The sequence below is a fragment of the Squalius cephalus genome, assembly GCF_949319135.1.
Source record: "Squalius cephalus genome assembly, chromosome: 24".
In the NCBI taxonomy this organism is placed as follows: Eukaryota; Metazoa; Chordata; class Actinopteri; order Cypriniformes; family Leuciscidae; genus Squalius; species Squalius cephalus.
In genome coordinates, this window is record NC_137145.1 from 27933071 (window position 1) to 27960129 (window position 27059).

Genomic DNA, 27059 nt, shown 5'->3' on the forward strand with positions numbered 1-27059 from the left:
TTAAATCCATTCAGCACAATCCTCTTGTTCGTTAACATTGCCAGGGTCTGAATCGGGCTTGAAATAGTTTGAAATTGATGCCATTGTTAATATTATATCTGAGTAGAGCTTGCGGTTATGAAGGGGAGTGACATTTCCCGAACACATGCTAAGTGCTGCCAATCACAACACACTGGGCCAGCTGGCCAATCACAGCACATTTCATATTTCAGAAGGAGGGGCTTCACTGAAAACAATGCGTTCAACCAGACTAGGGAGAGAGGAACTGTAATATTATAAAATATGTGAAAAATAATGTGTTTTTTTTTAACAATAAAGCATGACAACATATTGTATACAAAATCAAAACTTTGTAAAAGGGCATAATTATACAATAAATTTTACCCATTTAAGCTTTTGAAATAAATTTCACTTGAAAAAAGTTGATGTCTGGCCTTTTACACCCCATCAAACAAACTCCATTACCATGCCCTCATTTCTTCTCTTTTACAGGAAACCTTCTTACCCCATTTCCTCTCTCTATCGCCCTCAAATGGCCGGGATGATAACTTTCACCCCTGTAACAGCGCAACTGTTACAACAGATTAGAGTAAGCGGCTGGCATGGCTCCATCAGACTCTTGATTGTGTTACCACTATTGGCACAGTAATAATGATCACTACTGCACAAACTAACAGGGTGATGAGTGCAAATGTTTTACAAATTTTGTTCCTCTTCATTTCAGCTGCTTTCTTCTTGAGCAGAGAATCATAGCCGGGGGTGTAGAGATCTTCCAGCCAGAAGCTCAGTTCTCTTGGGTCTTCCTGAAAGACACATTCAGAACATTACTCGTTACTATAGAGTTTACTGCATTTTAAAAGTAAACACTGTGAACATTTCACATTGTGATAGCAAATGCTAGATCTTTTATATTTATCTTTACATGATAACTAATGTATTTAATAAATGGTAACAAATGAGGTGTTACCAAATAATTAATGTGATGTTGACATAAATATTAAATTTGGTGATTAAATTGCAATACAGGGTAAGTAGAATATGTTAATTAGAATGTTGCTTATTATTGTTTGCATAAAGCAAGATTATTAATGATTGTTCATTGTTTACAGCTTGTCAATGTTATATTGCACAGGTTTAAGTGTCATAGGATCATAATCACATAACAGAGCCAGTAGCTCTTAAAGGTGCAGTGAGCGGTTTCTGAGAAACACTGATGATGTTTGAAATCAACCCAAACAAACACACCCCTCCCTTAATTGCCCCCCCCCCCCCCCCAAAAATGCACAAATGTCTCAGGTTACGACTGTAACCATGGTTCCCTGAGAAGGGGGATTCAAAACTGCATTTTGGATCAACGATATGGGAAACGCCCACAGCGTGACCGGTGTCTGAAGCACTTGTGAAAATACACCAAATATTATTGGCCTACAGCAGTCAATGGGCCTTATCATACACCCGGCGCAATGCAGCGCCAAGCGCAATTGTTTTTTGCTAGTTTCAGTCTGACGCAGTTTTCATTTTCATGTGCTGTGCCACGTTGTTTAAATAGCAAATGCATTTGCACCCATTTGTGCGACCATGGGCTGCTGGTCTGAAAACGCGGTGTGTGTTCTGGCGCATTGTTGGCGCGTTGATATTTTGAGGAACTGAAATAGACTGTGCCATATTTTTTTTGTAATTTAAAGAGCGCATTAGTAATGTGCGCCTATAGGCGTGTCCACAATGCGCGTCCACTCTGCTTATTACACACACACTCAGCTTATTACACACACACTCTGCTTATTACACACACAGAGATGCGCAGCAGCACACAAACATGCCAAATATTAAAAATAAAAGGATTACAATATAAAAGATTAATATTGTGTACATAAAGATATGATGGAATCCGGCTTGCCCCGTAGATGGTCTGCTTGCACGCTTTAACCTCGCACACGAGCAGATCAGTTTACGCTCTGGAGATGCATTCAGTTTTTCCGCTTGAAAATTCCGCCATGTAACTAGTGAATCTGCCACGGCGCGAGCGCAACTGGCTTTTAAAGGGAATGAGAGATGAGACTCCGGTTGGTTTATTTCACGTTACACCCAAAACACACCCATTACTCATTAAGAGAATAGTGACAACCCTTTTAGACCATGCGCCGGGAGCGCCGACCATTTTTCCCATTGTTAAAGTGAATTCGGACACGCCCTAAGTGAACTTGTGACATGTGCTTTTGACCATGGGCTTAGATCATTAAAATAGGGCCCCATGACTTCATTATCAGAACACCTGTGAGTATAAGAATGCGCCTGTTCTCCAGGAGATGTGCAGGCAAGCCCAAAGCCACAGGGGAGCTGCAACTCTATTTAACTACCATAAAATAATTGGGGGAGAGCGCTCCTGCCTGCTTAAAAAGGGAACGGACCCTACTTTAAGACCCAAGACAGTCAGGGAGGGAACACATTACTGAGGTCCTAAAGGGCAGCTTACCCAAGGGATTTTCTGTAGCCTTAGTATTGCTGCTCCACCAAAGCGGAGCCTCAGAGACAGGAGAGACTCAGCTCTACTTAAGGAGACAGGGGAGACTTAGCTTAGGGAGACTCACTTCCTGAAACGCTTGGCTGGATTCTCTGTTAGATCACCTTCACATGTAACAAACAGCTCCTGAAGCCAAAAACTGATGACATCTACATTCACAGGCGCTCTGCTAATGACGTCATGACATCATCGGCCAATAATATTTATATTCACACATGCTTCAGACACCAGTCACACTGAGGGCATTCCTCATAACGTTAATCCAAGATGGAATGTTGAGTTGCACTTCGAAACAGAACACACAATGAAAGAGTGGATATATCTTTATCATAGCTGAGGTGAAAAATAAAGCGAATGAGTGTTTCACGGAAGAACCAAAAATGAACAAAGTACACAACAGTATATACGCAAGAGTTTGTTGTTAGTCACCAGCAGCTCCAGACAAAGAATGACACTCAAACTGTCCTGTTACTAGAGCTAACATTACAACAACAGCACATCTTGGTTCTGTAAAACAAAGCAAAACCAATGTTACTTACTTATGGAGTAGAAGAACACTAGTGTCCATTATCAGGCCTTCCCGCTGAGCTCTCTCTAGCGCTGGACAGCTTTTCTAGTATTAACGCGGATCCTAAAGCTCTTGCCTGATCTCTGATAACTGTTTATTTCCAGTGATATTCCTCTGAGCGTCTCTCTTTTGTAATGTCTCTCAGCCATCTCTCTTTCTATGGTCTTTCTTCAAATCTCCCTCTTGCTCACTTTTGTTTGTGTCTGTGCAGCAGTCGTCCGTGTGGTGCTGCTATTTTACATTCGTTTTGTGTTTGTTTTATTATTAAAGTGTGGAAAAGTTCAAGCCTCCTTTTATGCTTCCGAAGCTCCTCCGTGAGAAACTCGAGACGCGCGCAGGTGAGGCTCATTATCAAACCCGCCCTCGGCCTCGTCCTGCTTCTCACAAAATGTTTCATTTTTAAAATGCAAAATATGAGTAACTGTATTCAGTTATAGTAACAATTGATATGATTGGTAATTTACATTTAAAAGTATTTACATTACTAAAGGGATTGAATTTTATTGTCATTTGTTTAACATTTAGTGAATTTAGCCATAAAAATGTATAGATTGTGCATTCTGAGGAGTGACTGAACAGCAAAGAAACGCTCTCTTATAATATGTATATAATTACATTCTAGTGAGTAGAGTAAAAGGTGGATAAGATGTCATTGAGTAAATTCCACTGCAATTACAGAGGCATTATAGCATGTTTCTATTAATATAGCTTGCCAGAAAACACTTTGAAATGCTTAGATAGATTAAACATGAATCCATTCACTGTCTATGTTGCAGTATCAGGTGTTTTTTTTAAACAAAGATTGTTTTAAATGAAAAAATGCATTAAACTTAAGCAATGTATAAAAGGCTACAAATAATGTTTGTTTTTTTGCCTTGTTCTACAAAAATAATCCACGTCTTCAGAAAAAGGTGTTTTATACACTCAAGGTTTTTTTTTTTGTTTGTTTGTTTTTTTATATACTTAAAAGATCAGATAAAAAAATCTACCAGTGTTGGAAAAGTAATCCAAAGAATTAGATTACTTACCTTGTAATCTAATACGTTACAAATGATATTTTGCAGCATGTACTCTGTAACATGTAGTGGAATACATTTTACAAGTAACTGTCCGAACCCGGATCATATCACGTTCTCATAATACAATGTTATTCAAATTGTAATATGTGCATTTGTCTGTGCCTGTATGGGCAGATATAGTACCTTCATATAGTCTGCTAGCTGACCGTGTGCAGTGTGTCTGTCATAGTCCTGGATGGTCCAGGATGGTTTGGACTTGTTCTCCTCCATGTGGATGATGTTGATGTGAGAATAGAGAGGGTTCTGCTTGATCTTTGGTTTTAGAGTTTGAGGAGTGATGTGTTTCTCCAGCTCCCTGTCTTCAAACACATGACTGTCTGCTGGTGCCTTTTCTTCCTTTCCTCTCTCCATTCCCTGCAAAACACAGTGAGATTTATGAAGGGGGCATTTAAATAAAATGTTCCTTGTTGAAAAAAATGTTTTCTTTTTTTTTTGTTGACTAGAGTGAATTCCCATGTTGGCCCATGCCAGTCCACAGGTGCATCTACATAGTCTTGCAGCGCAGCACTGCTCTGTGTGAATGCTGTAATTAGAGACCAAAATTGGCCCTAAAAATCCTGAAAGAAAAGTACAGTGATTCTTGTGACTGATGACATTTTTGCAAAGTGATATTGCTTCTTGCACTTATAGAGGGTGTGCTTGTGACGTCAGCTGCTTTGAAACAGTCTGTATTGTATAAAGCGCTATATAATGAAACCTGACTTGACTTGGCTTTTGCAAAAGGAAATTATTTAGTAAAAGAGAGTGAAAGAGAGTTTTTGTGTGTGAGAGAGAATGTTTTTCTTTTAATAATATACAGTAAATAAAATGTACTCTTTATTTTGTGGTTTAAAAGTGTTGTTAATATGTTTATATTGTATTGTACTTGTTCATTGTTAATACATGTTTATATTAAGGTGTATTTGTTAACTTTATAATAAAAACCCTTAATCTTTTAAAATGTTTGAATTTGTGTTTTACTGCCAGCTGGCCCGAGGACGAGGCCGACTCTCAGCCAGATCGGCCTCAGCTGGGCCAGACCTGGGCCACATATCACAATGTAAGTCACTTTTCAGTGTCCTAGCCAGATCTGGGCCACATCTGCGCCAGAGGAAATTATTTGTGTAGGTTTTCAGTGTGTGGGGCCACAATTTAGTGGACAGATAAATCAACAATCTTTTGTTCAAGCAGTCTGATTCAGCTTAGCATCCTAGAATGTATGGTTAACACATAGGTTGGTTAACACATTCAGGTTGATTGAGACACTTTTTCCAGTCATCTCAATGGCAAAAAGTGTCCCAATAAACCTGAATTCACCCTACTGTATGTTTAACACATGCAATCAGTATGTAAGCAACTTGTTATTAATGCAGCACCTCAGCTTTTCTCATATAGAATCGGGTTATTGGAATGGATTGTTAGTCCTTGTTTAATTTTTGTTATCCTCGTTTTAGATTAAAATATATATATATATATATATATAAATTAAATATAATTTATGTATAAATTAAAGTTAAACCTCCAAACTCCTCCCGATATAGGAGGAGCCTTTTTCAGATTGTAGTCTTCCTCAGTGACTACACCACTCAGAGAGCTGTCAATCACAGCTGTCAATCATCATGCCACACCCGTTTTTATGGCATCAAATAACTAAAACCAAACGTAGCCTATCTAAAACCGAACACTTACATCAGTGTGATAAAAACTGACTAAAAGGACAGAAAACATCTTTGGGGAAAAAAAGTATTTGAAGTGTTATTTGGTTGTTTAATTTGACATTAAGGGAGGGCGGGGTTTATGTCCACCTGGGGGCGCTCGAGACGCCTTTCCTTCACTTTCAGGATGAGTGCGCGGCAAAGCAAAGCATTATGGGCTGCCATGCCAAATCACCCATACTACAGTATGCTTGCTTTTCTACTGAAAATGAACAATGGGTTGTTATCGGGAGCGTTTTTGCTGGTAGCCTATGTGTATGTTGTTACTAGGCAACACGTAAATTGAAACTATGTCATGAAAATGTGTTTTATAGGGGAAGCGCATCTACAGTTGGTTCGGCCTCGGTTTATAAGTGTGTGATATTACACTCCACTGTAAAATTTGACGATAAACAAAGATGAGTATCTCTTGCGTGACGTCACTGTCAGTAGCTATAAACCGCGCGTGCTAAAACTTCGAACAACGAGCTAGGCGTATCTACTAGTTGAGTAAAAGTCAGTGTAATGAGAATGATTCAACTGACTTCAACGCTTTAGATACTAGTAACGCTGTAATCCTTTTCAGATACATAACCTAACAAATGATTTTTAATAATTGCTTTTTTTTACACTTTTTGGAAGGACTTGAAATGAGAATCTTGCGCTGGCCAGTGTTACACTCACTTATACTGACACCTACTGGCGTGCGTCCGTGCAGCATCATGCAAAAATAAAGGTTTACAGTAAAAGACGCGACTGTTTAGCCTAGAAATCTAGACGCACCCTAGCGGCAGCAAAATGTATTTTGCAGCCAGGGTAGTCTAGCAACTCTCCACTGACTTTCGAGCTCCAAAAACCTAAATTGGGTCAGGCCAATCACGTCACGTATAGAGTAGGCGGGGCGGGCTTAACATAATGACGACAGAGTTGTGACGGTTCCCTGCTACTTGAAAAGAAAGAATGACGGCTGCTGCTGGCGAACAGTCTTTCAAATCGGCTTTGGCCGTGACTCTGGAGGACTTGGAGTTAAGTTTTTCTTTGAGAAAAGAGCAAAGAACGGCACTTAAGTCATTCTTTAAAAAAGGAAGATGTGTTCGTAGTTTTGCCGGCCAGATATGGCAAAAGTTGAATCTATCAACTAACGTTAGCTCCGCTGTTGGGAAAACGCTCTGGTTGGTTGAAGCGCTGTCCTATTGCGTGCAGAGGGAATTTGAAAGACAGCCGTTTATCCCGCCGCTCAGATTGAGCCGTGTCTATGGTGAGTTGCCAGACCCAACATCTTGATGTAGGTCTGGCTTGCCAGGCTAGCGACTGTTAATACGTTATTCGTAGTGACCCATGATAAATTTATTTCGTGTCTTTCCTAGAATGGGCAGTTTGTTATCGGGCAGTTGCGAGATAAGCAACATAAAGTAGCACTGGTATTGCAAAACATTCAGTGGCACATACCAATCAAATACAGACGTGACACAAATAACACGTTTGAAAAAAATTACTGAATTTAATGCGTTTAATTGATTTTTTAAATATCACAAAATTAGGCTATTTTTTTAGAATTTTGTGTCACAATTACATCAGTATAGGTGCTCGATTAATCTGTCAGTCACTACTGGAGGTGTCACAACACACGGCGACATGTTCCGCGACTTGGTGTCAGTCAGGTGTCATTTCAGTGTCAGGCACATGCCAATGTGTCTGGCGAGTGTGGCGTGTGTGTGTGTGTGTGAGAGACATGCATAGTGATGTGCCATTGGCTTCTGTGCGTCAGATGCCATGTCATTTAATGTTAATACCGCCTCTCTTACACAGAATAAGGCAGTCTGTTTAATCAATCAAAGCATTTCAATCTCCGGTTTATTCAGCTACAGCGATAGGGATTTCCTGGAATGATGTGTGTTATCATACTTCTAACCGCAGGGTGGCGTGTGTGTGTGAGACGCCCTCTGGTGTTCAGATGATTTGGTGTGTGTGTGAGACGCCCTCTTGTGTTCAGATGATTTGGCGTGTGGAGCTCAAGCTAATCGCTCCAGTCTGGAGCTCAAGCTAATCGACTTCCGCTGTGCTCGTCTGATCAATACTCAAGGCTTTAACAGCAGCGAATATCAAGGTGAGTTGGCATGTTTCGTTACCGTAGCCACGTTTGGTATCTTACGGATCACATAATATTGTCTTGTTGATTACAAAATGGCTCAACAGTAAAACTGTCTGTCTCTTTTACAGGACGAAGCTCGTACACCCCACCTGAGGTCATAGGGCACAACATATTCCACGCCGGCCCAGCAAATGTCTGGGCACTGGGACTTTTGCTCTTTGAAATCATGCACAGATATTTGCCCTTTGAAAGCTTTGACGCAATACTGCGTGAATGCATCAACATGGATCCGGCCATATCCACGGGTGAAAACACAACACACCGACACAAATAGTTCCACTAGAAATCTAGCCAATAGAAATGTTTACGGTTTACAAAAACGTTTTCATATTTCAACATTAGTGTGTGTCTGTCTCTAAGACTAGCCTGCGCTCTCTCTGAACACTTTTCAGATTGCCATGACCTGATTTTCCAGTGCTTAACCCGTAATCCAGATCGCTGGCTGATGCTTGGGAAGCTGGAAGAGAACCAGTGGATGAAAATCCTAGACCGTAAGAAGGAAGGGGCTCCAGTGCCTCAGTAAATCCAGAGGTAAGGAGCTGCATTGCATCCGCTGTTAGAAGAGCATGATGGATGACGGCAATCAGAGGAAATCTCCACATATCACAGCAATAAAGAAGCAAAGACAACAAGACTCAAGACCTCACACTTTCAGGGGAGATGCACCCATTCAACTGGTGCATCTTCCCCAAGAGTACGTGACCTGTATGCTGCCAGAGACATTCATGCCGTGAATAGCTCTGGAGCTGTGGGCAAACTGACAGCTTGACACTGATTACGTTTTTACATGCACATCTGACCAACATGCATGTTGCCAGAAGTTGTTTAAGACAGCAAAGCAGCGTTTGCGTTTACATGCACATTGTTAACACTACGTGTGGTGCCGTCAGGAAGTGGCTTTCTTCGCGCCTTGATGTCACGCACATGCTGACATTACAGGTCAGATTGGATTGGAACATTCAGAATATTTATCCACTTAATTTAAGGAATGTCAAGAAAACGATGTTCGTGTTTCAATATTTCAGATCAGATCTGGAATGTTTAAGTTGAAGCACTAAAATTATTAAGTGGAAATAGAAAAAAAAAAACTGAAATAGCAATATTTAAAAAAAAAAATATCATGAAATGTATATGAATATATAGTTTTATAATCATCATTTCTGGAATGTCAGTAATTAATGAAATTAATTTAGTTTGTATATGTGAATATATGTATGTATATTTATATATATAAATATAAATAGGCAAATACATATACAAATATAAGTTCACCTTCCTCCCTCCACTCCCCAGTAGACTGTTTTGTTCTGGTATAAGTACTCCCCGGGTAAAGCTAGAGTTATGTCTACAGTTAGTCAGCTTAAGATCCTTTCTACATAAACTGGTTATATCTCTTATAAGCCTAGTAGTGAATGTTTTATGAGCAGTAGGATAATCATATTCATCAGCACAGTCATGCAGAGCCACAGCACAACCAAAACAATGTTCTTCCCCCAAATGCATGCAGTTTTGTTTTCAACCACTAGAGGGCACTAAAAGTTACATTCATTCATTTGCCGTTTCAGTTGTATCTGTCTCTTTTGTGTTGCAAAATAAGGTGGATAAGCACCGATATGGGTGGTATAAAATATTTTTTTCAAAAAGGCAAGGTAATTTTTATTTTATTTTATATTTGATGACTTTAAATTCCATTTCTGAGGATATGTCACCATGGCAGGTTATATCCAGCATGGTGTGTTTTGAAACCAGCGAAAATTGCAGCTTATTATAGAGCCAGTACTATTCAGGATATTTTTTAATGATTTACCCTTTCACTGCAAACAAGCAGAGACAGTCTTCAAAATGCGAGCAGCACTTCATTCACGATTGAGGTCATCCTGTTGTATGAGGTTTAGCGACAGTTTGAGGATCCGCTGGAGTTACGAGGTTCAGTCACAAGCTCTTTGTATAAAGTTTAATATAAGCTCTGGTATAAAGTATAGGCAAAAAAACCCTGTTATTAACCATTTTTTTCTAATCAAATCATTTTCAGAACAATAACATTACACAATGAGCACATGAACAGAAACGTTAAAATACTGATTCTGCTCGGAGTGAACAGATTGCATTTTTTTTCTTATATTTTTAAGCCCTGGTAATGATGACAATAAATACAGATTTTGACCGACAGATTTGAATTTGAACAACTGTTAAGAATACAGTATGTACAGTTTTTCGTTACCTCACTATGGGATTGTGCCAAGTTTTCAAGAAAAAAGAAAAAAACTCCTAACTTTATATCACTAAAATTAAATAGGAAGCCGCTTACAGACGCTCACATATAAACAACACTGACGTCTTCACTTCCAGGTCAAGAATCTGTCAATCAAAAACTCAGTAGCCAATGAGAACACATCGCTGTTAGCCCCTCCCCCACAAGAGAGCGAACGAAAACTCAGTTCGCGTAAACGAAAGTACACGTAAACGAAAACTTAAGAAGCGTAAAAGAAAACTCCGGAAGTGCATTTGTAAGTACAGATCAGCGAAAGAAGAGAAAACAATTAGTAAAACATGCAGCGTATTAAAGGGATAGTTCAGGATTTTAGACATGAATCTCTATAGCTTCCCCATAAGCAGTGTGGTGCATTGACCATGACTTACCCCCGACAGCGTCCTGTGAGCCGAGCTCCGGTCCAGTTTTGGTCAAGATGAAATTAGTCCGGCAAGTTTGCTGGGGTCACGGCAATAAAGCTTTTTTCTTCTCAAATCAATATGTGTTCAAAAGAGTGATATATTTGCAGCACAAAACCGCTGTCTATGGAGAGGTCAGACCTCGTAATGGCTTGGCACTATTTTCTCCCCCGTCATATCACTGCGCGCTGCCGCTACCTACAGCCAGCTGGGAGCCGCGCACGTGTCACTTTGTTTACAGCTCGTAAAGAGAACGATAACATGTCTGACTACAGCAGCGACGATGACAACATTGACTTCGACACACAGCCAAAAGGATAACTTTACGAACCTGAATACACAGATGACGAGTTACGCCAGATGGAGTTAGAAAGGACAGAAAGAGAGAGGATGGACAGAGAAGTTGAACAAGTTGAAGCTGGAGCTTGTACAAACTGATCGCTCTTGGTGAGTAGCTATGTTAGCTCGTTCGTGTAGCTGTTCTGAGCACGTAAACACTGCCGAACAACTGAAAAAGTGGTGTGCGCCTGCGCAGCTCGCAGCTGGCTGTAGGTAGCGGCAGCGCGCAGTGATATGACAGGGGAGAAAATAGTGCCAAGCCATTACGAGGTCTGACCTCTCCATAGACAACGTTTTAGTGACGCAAATATATCACTCTTTTGAACACATATTGATTTGAGAAGAAAAAAGCTTTATTGCCGTGACCCCAGCAAACTTGCCGGACTAATTTCATCTTGACCAAAACTGGACCGGAGCTCGGCTCACAGGACGCTGTCGGGGGTAAGCCATGGTCAATGCACCACACTGCTTATGGGGAAGCTATAGAGATTCATGTCTAAAATCCTGAACTATCCCTTTAAAAACAAAAAAACAAAAATTCCGGTTTCAAAGACATTTTATTAAGTTTCAGTTTATATTTTCATTCATTTCTTGAAAAGTTCGTTCAATTTTAAAGGCACAATAATAATCCCATACCTCACTGCCCTGACATCATCCAAACTGAAGACATTACTGGAAAAAAGCACCTAAAGTCAAAAGAAATACTGAAGTGTTCATCAAAGTTCTACTTGACAAATTTAAAAAGAGTGTGTTAAGTCCAATGAGTTAAATCAAACTAAATTAGGTAAAATAAAATAAAATAAAATAAAACATAAAAAAAATGTTGTATTAAGTTATATTATGTTTAATAAGTGAAGTGAAGACTAAAGACTGAATAAATCGAGTTCCCGATAACAAACACTGTCCCTCAGTCAGACTGTTTCTACAGCAGCTTGAGTGTGTATGCTAACAGCGTTTACCTGCGAGTACATCCGGTTGTGCCACTGCCTTTGGCGAGACATCACCGCGCCGATCTGGAACATGCCATGTGTAGCCGGCAGCATTCCCACATCCAGCTGCAGAAACTTCTCTGGATGATTGTTGTTCGGTAGGACAGCTATGTCCATTTTGACTTGTGTAAGACTGAAATGAGCCTTACTGAGTTTGATCTCAGTGTGAGTGTGTAATTATTCATGATGTAACTCTATCTGAGCCCATGTGATACCACTATCCTGCTAGTGAAGGGCTAGTTCCACACCTTCTGACACACCTACATGCCAGTAGCATGTTACACAATGACCTCATCCCTCCCTTCAACATGGAGGGATATTTGTTATATGCATTTTCAGGTTTGTTTTGTGGAATAATATTAAATAGCACTAAAATTTCAAATACTATCTACCATTAAGTTTGTTGTCCCATCAAACAAAACAGTCCAACCATTGTCTTCAAGACTCACTTCACTTGTATTCATGAGTATAGGGCCAGATTTAGATTTAAAGTGACATGACATTAAAAAAAATACAAATAAAAAAAAAAACATAAATGGGCATTAAAGGGTGATATCGCCAGCAGCCATATCACCCTGTAGCCCAAAACTGGTTGCCCACTGAAGCTAAGCAGGGCTGAGTCTGGTTAGTACCTGGATGGGAGACCTCCTGAGAAAACCAGGTTGCTGCTGGAAGAGGTGTTAGTGAGGCCAGCAGGGGGCGCTCGCTCACCCTGTGGTCTGTGTGGGTCCTAACGCCCCAGTGTAGTGATGGCGACACTATACTGCCAAAAGAGCACCGTCCTTCGGATGAGACGTTAAACTGAGGTCCTGACTCTCTGTGGTCATTAAAAATCCCAGGATGTCCTTCGAAAAAGAGTAGGGGTGTAACCCCGGCATCCTGGCCAAATTTGCCCCTTGGCCCCTGTCCATCATGGCCTCCTAATCATCCCCATATACTGATTGGCTTCATCACTGTCTCCTCTCCACCAGTAAGCTGGTGTGTGGTGGGCGTTCTGGCACAATATGGCTGCTGTCGCATCATCCAAGTGGATGCTGCACATTGGCGGTGGTTGAGGAGATTCCCCCATCTATGTAAAGCACTTTGAGGTCTCAGAAAAAGCGCTATATAAATGTAACGAATTATTATTATTATTAATTAAAAGCTGTGGAAAAGTGGGAGAGTAAGAAGGTGGGAAGAGGGGAGACAACAACCAATAACACAGACCTGTAACAAGCACTAAAATCTCTGAACAAATGACACATAGTTCCTTTTTTTGTCCTCTCTTCAATTTTCGGGCTACATTGTTGTACCGCTGTATCAGCATCCTTATTTGCACATATATAATGATATATATTTCATTTGAAGAAGACATGATGAAATATGTGCGCATACATGGTGCTGGCTCATGTGTGGAGCACTAGAATTTAAAATATCTCCATAACTTGCAACACTTCTACTCGACTACTCCGGTCAGGAAATTAATTGCGAGTGTTAAACCGCACAGATCATTTCAGATGCAATTCCTCCTTAAAAAAACATTTGAATAGAATGTCATGAAATAGTTACGTGTCGACTATCAACAACCTACACATCCCAGCGTAAACGCTCTTGTTATTAAAGTGTTTATGTTCACAAACCACTATAATTTGAACAGGTAAGCATATGCGTGATTTGGCATGGCAGCCAGTTCGAATAATAAATAGCCTAACCATTGCCTTACCTAATGCAGCAAAACATAAGTTTTCTTCAAATTCTGAAAGGATTATTGCCAAGAAAGAGTGCATTAAAGCGCTTCCTTTATAATCACTAAGCTGTCACTCATCTTAATGCATCGCAATCTCACAAAGTACTGCTAAATGATTAAGCTGACTGTACAATGAATATCTTATTTACCCTACATAATGTCTACACTTTTTTGTTACAAGTTAAATTATAAAGAAAAACCTACGTTAGGACGTAACATATTTCAATATGAGGGTTCAATGAATTTAAAATGATATGTTACTCGATTAAATTATTAAAGTGTTTGATTGTTTAAATCTGAGTAAAATTGAGAGACAGGAGCATCTAACCAATGCTCTTTCTCTTCCTGGTCAGCTGTGACTTGGGCTAAATGCTGCTCTGCGCTGTCTGGTTCAGGTGTGAATAGTTTTATTGTGGAGGTGGCTGACACGCCTACATTTTCCTGTTGAAGGAACAGACAACCCTGTAATGCTGGCCAGGTTTAAAGAGTGCTTCTTAGACTAAATCTATAGACATATCTTTCCATCGTTTTGAAATATAATATAAAAGGATTTTGAATAGAGGACCTAGAAAACATTGTAGCATAGGTGAAAGTTGTTTTTGAGTAAAACTGGGGTGCCAGAATTCACAGACACACCTTTTGAGATCCTGGAGGGCATGGGTGCTCCCTGTGAAAAAGAGACAGGCACTGGTGCATTTTGCAAATTCTGTCTCAGATGTTGGATTTGATGCTGAAAGATGATCATAAGAAGTGAACAATACTGCCTTTGTGCAATCTATATCTGTAAAACACTGTTTACAGAATAGGCAAGGGAGGAAGAGAGACTCCATAAAATGTATTCAAAATGAACAATGAAGCTGAAAAAGTTCAGTTTTATCTACTAATGAGCATAACTCAGATGCATATAAAGAAAAGTATATATCCATCATGCCCGGTAGTCCAGGCGTAATTCATTGACTGCACAAATAGAGGAGGATGACAACAAGACAGCCTCCACTCAGTATTAAACTGACCACTAAGAATAGATATTAAAGGTGCAATAGGTGATTCTCTCGAGGGATCTACGTACACATTTTTTGTAAAGCTAGTTGAAAGTCTCCTCATATTCTTATAGCAATTACTATGTTAAGCGGTCTAAATACTGTATACAAACTAAATTACAACAAAAATGAAACATCACAGAACTTACTTAAGCTGGACTCTGATGCTATTTTCTTCTGGAAACAAACTTTGTTGCATTATTTTCCTGTTATCTCTGTAAAGCTGCTTTGAATCAATCTGTATTGTAAAAAGCGCTATATAAACAAATGCGACTTGACTTGACTTGACTAGTACATCTGAGTAACTACATTTGGTACCATGACAAATGAAACCAGTAGAGTAGACCCAATGAGTTAAGGTACCTTAAGTATTTGAACAAAAAAACAAAACAAAAAAACTACTTTGAATTTATTTCTAAACCTTTGTAAAATACTCAACCCCTGGTTACATGATAACTTTTCGATGAGTACAGTTTTTTAATACAGCATATTTTATACCATTTTAACATGTAAACAATAGTGCCTACATTTAAACACGATTAACAAAAATATTAGAAGTAAAAATTAAACAATTCTAGTAATTCAAGTTTAATCAACCAGTCTCTGTTGTCTGTTTCCACTCTGAAATTCCTGGTTCTCGTGCTGGAGCTGGGCTCTGCATCCACTGGAAAATCCTCACCTTCCAGCCATTTTGCGCAGCTTTGGTTGCCAGTTCAGAGTGTTCAGGGGGGTCTGCCAACTTCCAACTAGTGGTGCTAATTTAACACAACAATTAACTTAAGTTTAATATGTCAATATTTTTCATAACTAGTTAGATACTTTGACAATTTACACCATGGTTGAATCAGTTATTATTTATTACCATGCACCATTTCGAAGGCTGCATCATCCGGAGGTCGCATTTGTCAGACACATCAAGCATGTCTTATTTCAGAAAAGTAACAATTATAAAATTGACCATTATTTACTGTAAAGCATAAATTGTTGTAATTTCTTTCATTTGGAATGTAATGGTTCAAATGAGGCAAAGTCTATGACGTATGCGGTAGACAAATGCGACCTCTGGAGGACGCAGCCTTTGAAATGAATAATAATAATATGTTTATTTTACAAACTTTAAAATATACTATATAAAATATAAAATAAACTTTTAAAATTATTTTACAAATAATATGTTTATTTTACACCTTTACAAACTCAAGGTCGCTTTATAATAGGAAGAAGAAAAAAAGAAGAAGAAAAAAACAGCAGACATACAGACAGGCATTAAATGTAGAGAGACATAAAACAGATAAACATATCATACATTACACTAGGGATGAGAAAAACAAGGTGAAAATGTATGTTTTAAGGTGGGTTTCGAAGTAGTGTATGGATGTGAGGTTATGAATATGTTGGGGAATAGATTTCCATAGTGTGGGCGCAGCGACAGAGAAGGCCCTGTCACGAAACGATGCTAGTTTGTGGTGCGGGACCAGCAATAGACCAGATTCAGAAGACCTAAGTGTACGGGCAGGGGTGTAGGTATGAATGAGGTCAGGTGATGAACCAGGGTCTCAGCATCATTTATATTTAAGAACGAACGTAAACAAGCAATATCCCAGAGGTGAAAAGGGCAGATTTGGTAAGTGATAAGATATGAGAGGAGAAAGAAAGGGAAGAATCGAAAATTATGCCTAAGTTTTTAACAGTCAAGGTTGAACAAGAAAGCCAGCAATATCAATATTGTCAATACTGAGACGGGATGTAAATTGAGGAGGACCAACCAGAAGTAGATTTGTTTTATTAGTGTTGATTAGTGTTGTATTAATTTGTTTTGTTGTATTAGTTTGAAAAAATGATTGGTCATCCACATATTTATTTCATCAATAAAAGCTGATGTGGAGGTGGTGGGGAAAGGAGCAGTGCATTTGAAATGAATGTAGAGTTGGGTATCATCTGCAGAGAAATGAAACTTAAAGCCATGATGACGGATAATGTGACCTAAAGGAAGCATGTAGATAACGAAAAGTAAAGGCCCAAGAACAGAACCCTGTGGTACGCCGTGTAAGACTGTATAATGTTGGCGTTCAGACAAGTAGGAGATGAACCATGACAGAACAGTTCCAGAAATACCAAGAGCAAAAAGTTGTGAGATGAGAAATGAGACAGATAGTCTGCGGATTTGTTTTACATTTAGAATGACTGAATTAGAATGACTGAAACTGTGCCTCATCTCTGATACTACAAGCATGCATGAACTGAGGATTTGAATGAGGGGGCGAAATGTAAGTTGTGTTGCTGTGATGCAATGTATTACATCACATGATCATTGAAATGAACCAGTTCTAGGAAAAGAATTGGACTTCCCATCACTAGTCAAAAGTTGGCAGCCCTAATTATTATTATCCCTTGTGTGTAACTGGAATGGTCACTCCATGCAACATTAGCCTACAGTCTGTCCAGTTCAATATTTAGCTGTAGTTTGTGTGAAGTGGAAAGCACTTGTCACAGGTCGGGGTGGAGCGCCAGCGGGCCGCCCACCCCTTCGCTTGCGTGCCGCCCCTGAGGAGCCGGCCGTGGACACGAAGGAAATGGCGGACACAGGATTCAAAATAAATATACTCTTTATTAAATAATAAAAACAATGTTAAAAGTCTCTTCAGTTCAGGTTATCTCTTCATGTATCTCTTCGCATTTCTCAGCACCTTCGGACAGAGAGAGGAATGGACATAATCCACAGCTTCCGTGTTTTCTTCAGCGTTCTCTTCTCTACACGTGTAACTCACAGCATTAGCAGGCTCTTCACTGCACTCAGACAGAGGGAGGAATAGACACGTGTAACTCACAGCATTAGCAGGCTCTTCACTGGACTCAGACAGAGGGAGGAATAGACACGTGTAACTCACAGCATTAGCAGGCTCTTCACTGGACTCAGACAGAGAGAGGAATAGACATGTGTAACTCACAGCATTAGCAGGCTCTTCACTGGACTCAGACAGAGGGAGGAATAGACACGTGTAACTCACAGCATTAGCAGGCTCTTCACTGAACTCAGACAGAGGGAGGAATGGACAGCTGTGATTGCGAGTGAACAGCAGAAACAATTCCCACACTCACATTTCCACCACACACTGTAAGGTTTCACTCGTGCTCATTTCCACAATAAAACTGCAACTCAACAGACCCACAGTGCACCAAGGCCTCCGCCCGCAATCCAGCCGAAGTTCTCTCTGGCTCTCTCATCTGTCTCTCTCGTCTGTCTCTCTCTCGTCCTCTCTCTCCCGCGGCCTCCCGCCGCGACCGCGGCCACGGCCGCTCACGTCCCGCGCGCCTCACCTCTCCCTGTGTGTTTTATCCTCTCAAAAAGCGGGAGTGGCCTCAATCAGACGCTCAGAGTGAAGTCCCTACACCTGTCGCCAATCTGCCGATTAGTTGTCATGACGACAAACACTCATACAGATCTGGAGCTGTTTGTCACCCCGTGACACACTTGTGATGGATTTTTAATGAATCATAACTAACATTTATTTTTCTTGCAGGAACAACATTCATATGCTTTTGAATTTTAAATGTATGTTTCCCCTTTGGCGAAAACTTGTGACTTTGGTTGTATGGGCCCTATCTTGCACCCAGCGCAATTGACTTTGTACACCGACGCATGTATCATTCCTATTTTGCACCCGCGCAAAGCGCGTTTTTTCCTCCACAGAAGCACGTCGCTAAACTAGGGAATGAACTTGCGCTCCCTGGGCGGTTAGGCGCAAAAAAGGAGGCGTGTTCCAGCGCAAACGTTCCTTCATGCTATTTTGCAGGTTTAGAAAACAGTTGCGCCACTAACCAGGAAAAAATGGTTTAAAGTCAGTGGCGCGTTGCGCATGTTGTTCATATGCTATTTTAAGGGCGCATGCTTGGCCATAATCAATGTAGCGTGTGCACAACGCGCATACACTTTGATTCTCTCATCTACACAGAGCAGCAGTTTTCATTTTTGCAAATCATACATTATTACGATATATAGATAGATAGATAGATAGATAGATAGATAGATAATTTATTATAAAAGCATACATCTAGCTTACACATTTACCCAAATTATCATACGCCTTTTTAACCGAAGTTAATTTGGGTGGGTTTCTCCATCCCCAACGTCCCTGACGAGAGCGTTGCTCTCCTCGGCTGTGAACCACTCCTCGCGTGCGTCTGGCAAATCCGCCGTTATAATAGGAATCCGCTTTAGAACAAGCGCACCTGCTCTTAAAGGGAATGTGAGATGACGCTCTGATTGGTTTATTTCACGTTACGCCCAAACCACACCTATGAATAATGAAGCTCTTCAGACCAACCCATTTTAGATTTGCGCCGGGCGCAAGAGTCATTTATCCCGCCGGGAAAATAGCAACAGCGCCAAGACCCGCCCACAAAGTTACTTGCGCTTTGCGCGTTGACACTTGCGTTTCAGATCGTTAAAATAGGGCCCTATGAGTGTAAAAATAACAAATATTGGAAATGAAACTAGACAGATGTCTAGGTTTGAAACCTTGTGATTATGAAGTAATCATTAAAACAGAGTTTGATTCTACCTAGTAATAAGAGAGTTTGCATATGAAGAACCAATCAAATTGTGGGGAAATTATGTAATGCATCATGCCATTTTCGCCATGCTCCTATTTTATAAAAACTGTTGTATTCCTGTTTACTGGTGGGATTCTCTCTGAAATTTGTCTGAGATCCTCCGGCCGAGCTTCTTCTTGGGGGAGATTCTCTGAGAACTACCCGAGAACTCTCCCGGCCGTGATTAAAGCATCTGAAGGACATTTGCTGAAGTCTGTCTGTTATTATTGCTTCTCAGCAAGTTAGTTAGGGGAACAAGTTAGAGATAGGGGACGTCGATTAAAGACGAGACCCAGAGAAACTAACGTCGACTGTAGACGTTCGGGGACGTCGATTATAGACGAGACCCAGAGAAACTAACGTCGACTGTAGACGTTCAGGGGCGACGATTGTAGACGAGACCCAGAGAAACTAACGTCGACTGTAGACGTTCGGTGACGTCGATTATAGACGAGACCCAGAGAAACTGACGTCGACTGTAGACGTTCGGGGACGTCGATTATAGACGAGACCCAGAGAAACTGACGTCGACTGTAGACGTTCGGGGACGTCGACTGTAGACGAGACCCAGAGAAACTAACGTCGACTGTAGACGTTCGGTGACGTCGATTATAGACGAGACCCAGAGAAACTAACGTCGACTGTAGACGTTCGGTGACGTCGATTATAGACGAGACCCAGAGAAACTAACGTCGACTGTAGACGTTCGGTGACGTCGATTATAGATGAGACCCAGAGAAACTGACGTCGACTGTAGACGTTCGGGGACGTCGACTGTAGACGAGACCCAGAGAAACTAACGTCGACTGTAAACGTTCGGGGACGTCGATTATAGACGAGACCCAGAGAAACTAACGTCGACTGTAGGCGTTCGGGGACGTCGATTATAGACGAGACCCAGAGAAACTAACGTCGACTGTAGGCGTTCGGGGACGTCGATTATAGACGAGACCCAGAGAAACTAACGTCGACTGTAGGCGTTCGGTGACGTCGATTATAGACGAGACCCAGAGAAACTAACGTCGACTGTAGACGTTCGGTGACGTCGATTATAGACGAGACCCAGAGAAACTAACGTCGACTGTAGACGTTCGGGGACGTCGACTGTAGACGAGACCCGGAGAAACTAACGTCGACTGTAGGCGTTCGGGGACGTCGACTGTAGACGAGACCCGGAGAAACTAACGTCGGCTGTAGGCGTTCGGGGACGTCGACTGTAGACGAGACCCAGAGAAACTAACGTCGACTGTAGGCGTTCGGGGACGTCTACTGTAGACGAGACCCAGAGAAACTAACGTCGACTGTAGGCGTTCGGGGACGTCGACTGTAGACGAGACCCAGAGAAACTAACGTCGACTGTAGGCGTTCGGGGACGTCGACTGTAGACGAGACCCGGAGAAACTAACGTCGGCTGTAGGCGTTCGGGGGCGACGATTGTAGACGAGACCCAGAGAAACTAACGTCGACTGTAGACGTTCGGTGACGTCGATTATAGACGAGACCCAGAGAAACTAACGTCGACTGTAGGCGTTCGGTGACGTCGATTATAGACGAGACCCAGAGAAACTAACGTCGACTGTAGACGTTCGGGGACGTCGATTATAGACGAGACCCAGAGAAACTAACGTCGACTGTAGGCGTTCGGGGACGTCGATTATAGACGAGACCCAGAGAAACTAACGTCGACTGTAGACGTTCAGGGGCGACGATTGTAGACGAGACCCAGAGAAACTAACGTCGACTGTAGGCGTTCGGGGACGTCGATTATAGACGAGACCCAGAGAAACTGACGTCGACTGTAGACGTTCGGGGACGTCGATTATAGACGAGACCCAGAGAAACTAACGTCGACTGTAGACGTTCAGGGGCGACGATTGTAGACGAGACCCAGAGAAACTAACGTCGACTGTAGGCGTTCGGGGACGTCGATTATAGACGAGACCCAGAGAAACTGACGTCGACTGTAGACGTTCGGGGACGTCGATTATAGACGAGACCCAGAGAAACTAACGTCGACTGTAGACGTTCAGGGGCGACGATTGTAGACGAGACCCAGAGAAACTAACGTCGACTGTAGACGTTCAGGGGCGTCGATTATAGACGAGACCCAGAGAAACTGACGTCGACTGTAGACGTTCGGGGACGTCGATTATAGACGAGACCCAGAGAAACTAACGTCGACTGTAGACGTTCAGGGGCGACGATTGTAGACGAGACCCAGAGAAACTAACGTCGACTGTAGGCGTTCGGGGACGTCGACTGTAGACGAGACCCGGAGAAACTAACGTCGGCTGTAGGCGTTCGGGGGCGACGATTGTAGACGAGACCCAGAGAAACTAACGTCGACTGTAGACGTTCGGTGACGTCGATTATAGACGAGACCCAGAGAAACTAACGTCGACTGTAGGCGTTCGGTGACGTCGATTATAGACGAGACCCAGAGAAACTAACGTCGACTGTAGACGTTCGGGGACGTCGATTATAGACGAGACCCAGAGAAACTAACGTCGACTGTAGGCGTTCGGGGACGTCGATTATAGACGAGACCCAGAGAAACTAACGTCGACTGTAGACGTTCGGGGGCGACGATTGTAGACGAGACCCAGAGAAACTAACGTCGACTGTAGGCGTTCGGGGACGTCGATTATAGACGAGACCCAGAGAAACTAACATCGACTGTAGACGTTCGGGGACGTCGATTATAGACGAGACCCAGAGAAACTAACGTCGACTGTAGGCGTTCGGGGACGTCGATTATAGACGAGACCCAGAGAAACTAACATCGACTGTAGGCGTTCGGGGACGTCGATTATAGACGAGACCCAGAGAAACTAACGTCGACTGTAGACGTTCGGGGACGTCGATTATAGACGAGACCCAGAGAAACTAACGTCGACTGTAGACGTTCAGGGGCGACGATTGTAGACGAGACCCAGAGAAACTAACGTCGACTGTAGACGTTCGGGGACGTCGATTATAGACGAGACCTAGAGAAACTAACGTCGACTGTAGACGTTCGGGGACGTCGATTATAGACGAGACCCAGAGAAACTAACGTCGACTGTAGACGTTCAGGGGCGACGATTGTAGACGAGACCCAGAGAAACTAACGTCGACTGTAGGTGTTCGGGGACGTCGATTATAGACGAGACCCAGAGAAACTAACGTCGACTGTAGACGTTCAGGGGCGACGATTGTAGACGAGACCCAGAGAAACTAACGTCGACTGTAGACGTTCGGTGACGTCGATTATAGACGAGACCCAGAGAAACTGACGTCGACTGTAGACGTTCGGGGACGTCGACTGTAGACGAGACCCAGAGAAACTAACGTCGACTGTAGGCGTTCGGGGACGTCGATTATAGACGAGACCCAGAGAAACTAACGTCGACTGTAGGCGTTCGGGGACGTCGACTGTAGACGAGACCCAGAGAAACTAACGTCGACTGTAGGCGTTCAGGGGCGACGATTGTAGACGAGACCCAGAGAAACTAACGTCGACTGTAGACGTTCGGTGACGTCGATTATAGACGAGACCCAGAGAAACTAACATCGACTGTAGGCGTTCAGGGGCGACGATTGTAGACGAGACCCAGAGAAACTAACGTCGACTGTAGGCGTTCGGGGACGTCGATTATAGACGAGACCCAGAGAAACTAACGTCGACTGTAGACGTTCGGTGACGTCGATTATAGACGAGACCCAGAGAAACTGACGTTGACTGTAGACGTTCGGTGACGTCGATTATAGACAAGACCCAGAGAAACTAACGTCGACTGTAGACGTTCGGTGACGTCGATTATAGACGAGATCCAGAGAAACTAACGTCGACTGTAGGCGTTCGGTGACGTCGACTGTAGACGAGACCCAGAGAAACTAACATCGACTGTAGACGTTCGGTGACGTCGACTGTAGACGAGACCCAGAGAAACTAACGTCGACTGTAGGTGTTCGGGGACGTCGATTGTAGACGAGACCCAGAGAAACTAACGTCGACTGTAGGCGTTCGGTGACGTCGATTATAGACGAGACCCAGAGAAACTAACGTCGACTGTAGGCGTTCGGTGACGTCGATTATAGACGAGACCCAGAGAAACTAACGTCGACTGTAGACGTTCGGGGATGACGATTGTAGACGAGACCCAGAGAAACTAACGTCGACTGTAGACGTTCGGTGACGTCGATTATAGACAAGACCCAGAGAAACTAACGTCGACTGTAGACGTTCGGTGACGTCGATTATAGACAAGACCCAGAGAAACTAACGTCGACTGTAGACGTTCGGTGACGTCGATTATAGACGAGACCCAGAGAAACTAACGTCGACTGTAGACGTTCGGGGACGTCGATTGTAGACGAGACCCAGAGAAACTGACGTTGACTGTAGACGTTCGGGGACGACGATTGTAGACGAGACCCAGAGAAACTAACGTCGACTGTAGACGTTCGGTGACGTCGATTATAGACGAGACCCAGAGAAACTAACGTCGACTGTAGACGTTCGGGGACGTCGATTGTAGACGAGACCCAGAGAAACTGACGTTGACTGTAGACGTTCGGGGACGACGATTGTAGACGAGACCCAGAGAAACTAACGTCGACTGTAGACGTTCGGTGACGTCGATTATAGACGAGACCCAGAGAAACTAACGTCGACTGTAGACGTTCGGTGACGTCGATTATAGACAAGACCCAGAGAAACTAACGTCGACTGTAGACGTTCGGTGACGTCGATTATAGACGAGACCCAGAGAAACTAACGTCGACTGTAGGCGTTCGGTGACGTCGATTGTAGATGAGACCCAGAGAAACTAACGTCGACTGTAGGCGTTCGGGGACGTCGATTGTAGACGAGACCCAGAGAAACTAACGTCGACTGTAGACGTTCGGTGACGTCGATTATAGACAAGACCCAGAGAAACTAACGTCGACTGTAGACGTTCGGTGACGTCGATTATAGACGAGACCCAGAGAAACTAACGTCGACTGTAGACGTTCGGTGACGTCGATTGTAGACGAGACCCAGAGAAACTAACGTCGACTGTAGGCGTTCGGGGACGTCGATTGTAGACGAGACCCAGAGAAACTAACGTCGACTGTAGGCGTTCGGTGACGTCGATTATAGACGAGACCCAGAGAAACTAACGTCGACTGTAGACGTTCGGGGACGTCGATTGTAGACGAGACCCAGAGAAACCAACATCGTCTGTAGACGTTCGGGGACGTCGACTGTAGACGAGACCCAGAGAAACTAACGTCGACTGTAGGCGTTCGGTGACGTCAATTATAGACAAGACCCAGAAAAACTAACGTTGACTGTAGACGTTCGGTGACGTCGATTATAGACGAGACCCAGAGTAAAATAAAATAAAAATAAAATTCTTTATCAAAATTTATAGGGAAAGACAAGTACTTTGTTTAGGCTTGGCTTGTAGGGAATTCCAAACCTGCGTATATTCAAACGCACATAACTATAGAACCCATTCTAAATGCTCATGTGAACGCCATCAGTGTTTATCACAGGTTCGCGTTTAAAGTCTGTGTAGAGGGAATGGTGTCGTCTTAGCGGCCCCTAATTTAATAACAAATGATCATTGCGACGGAAGCAAAACAATCAAAACTAACTTTAGATGGAAATAACTTAACTCTGCTGTAAAGCCGAAACAATCTCTGTTACCTTAAATTATACGCTTATCTCTGTAAAGCTGCTTTGAAACAATCTACATTGTTAAAAGCGCTATATAAATGAAGATGACTTGACTTGACTTGACTTGAGAGAAACTAACATCGACTGTAGACGTTCGGTGACGTCGATTATAGACAAGACCCAGAGAAACTGACGTCGACTGTAGGCGTTCGGTGACGTCAATTATAGACAAGACCCAGAGAAACTGACGTCGACTGTAGGCGTTCGGTGACGTCAATTATAGACAAGACCCAGAGAAACTAACATCGACTGTAGACGTTCGGTGACGTCGACTGTAGACGAGACCCAGAGAAACTAACGTCGACTGTAGGCGTTCGGTGACGTCAATTATAGACAAGACCCATAGAAACTAACATCGACTGTAGACGTTCGGTGACGTCGATTATAGACGAGACCCAGAGAAACTGACGTTGACTGTAGACGTTCGGTGACGTCGATTATAGACGAGACCCAGAGAAACTAATGTCGACTGTAGGCGTTCGGTGACGTCAATTATAGACAAGACCCAGAGAAACTAACATCGACTGTAGACGTTCGGTGACGTCGATTATAGACGAGACCCAGAGAAACTGACGTTGACTGTAGACGTTCGGTGACGTTGATTATAGACGAGACCCAGAGAAACTGACGTCGACTGTAGACGTTCGGTGACGTCGATTATAGACAAGACCCAGAGAAACTGACGTCGACTGTAGACGTTCGGGGATGTCGACTGTAGACGAGACCCAGAGAAACTAACGTCGACTGTAGACGAGACCCAGAGAAACTAACATCGACTGTAGGCGTTCGGTGACGTCGATTATAGACGAGACCCAGAGAAACTAACATCGACTGTAGGCGTTCGGTGACGTCAATTATAGACAAGACCCAGAGAAACTAACATCGACTGTAGACGTTCGGTGACGTCGATTATAGACGAGACCCAGAGAAACTAACGTCGACTGTAGACGTTCGGTGACGTCGATTATAGACGAGACCCAGAGAAACCAACGTCGACTGTAGGCGTTCGGTGACGTCGATTATAGACGAGACCCAGAGAAACTAACATCGACTGTAGACGTTCGGGGACGACGATTGTAGACGAGACCCAGAGAAACTAACATCGACTGTAGACGTTCGGGGACGTCGATTGTAGACAAGACCCAGAGAAACCAACGTCGACTGTAGGCGTTCGGTGACGTTGATTATAGACGAGACCCAGAGAAACTAACGTCGACTGTAGGCGTTCGGTGACGTCAATTATAGACAAGACCCAGAGAAACTAACGTTGACTGTAGACGTTCGGTGACGTCGATTATAGACGAGACCCAGAGAAACTAACGTCGACTGTAGACGTTTGGGGACGTCGATTGTAGACGAGACCCAGAGAAACTAACATCGACTGTAGACGTTCGGGGACGTCGATTATAGACGAGACCCAGAGAAACTAACATCGACTGTAGACGTTCGGTGACGTCGATTATAGACGAGACCCAGAGAAACTAACATCGACTGTAGACGTTCGGGGACGTCGATTGTAGACGAGACCCAGAGAAACTAACATCGACTGTAGACGTTCGGGGACGTCGATTGTAGACAAGACCCAGAGAAACCAACGTCGACTGTAGGCGTTCGGTGACGTTGATTATAGACGAGACCCAGAGAAACTAACGTCGACTGTAGGCGCTCGGTGACGTCAATTATAGACAAGACCCAGAGAAACTAACGTTGACTGTAGACGTTCGGTGACGTCGATTATAGACGAGACCCAGAGAAACTAACGTCGACTGTAGACGTTCGGTGACGTCGATTATAGACGAGACCCAGAGAAACTAACATCGACTGTAGACGTTCGGTGACGTCGATTATAGACGAGACCCAGAGAAACTGACGTCGACTGTAGACGTTCGGTGACGTCGATTATAGACGAGACCCAGAGAAACTAACGTCGACTGTAGACGTTCGGTGACGTCGATTATAGACGAGACCCAGAGAAACTGACGTTGACTGTAGACGTTCGGGG

The 27059-nt window shown here is 42.9% G+C and overlaps 1 protein-coding gene across 1 annotated transcript; it reads right to left on the reverse strand.

The window, feature by feature from the left end:
- Positions 1-446: 446 nt before the first annotated feature.
- On the reverse strand, positions 447-12108 carry minar2 (membrane integral NOTCH2 associated receptor 2; the record flags this gene model as incomplete). The annotated part of the gene is made up of 3 exons (XM_079862292.1): positions 447-803; positions 4292-4522; positions 11962-12108. The coding sequence occupies 3 exons, from the start codon at positions 12106-12108 to the stop codon at positions 612-614; spliced, it is 570 nt and encodes a 189-aa protein (XP_079718418.1). The 3' UTR covers positions 447-611.
- Positions 12109-27059: the final 14951 nt, after the last annotated feature.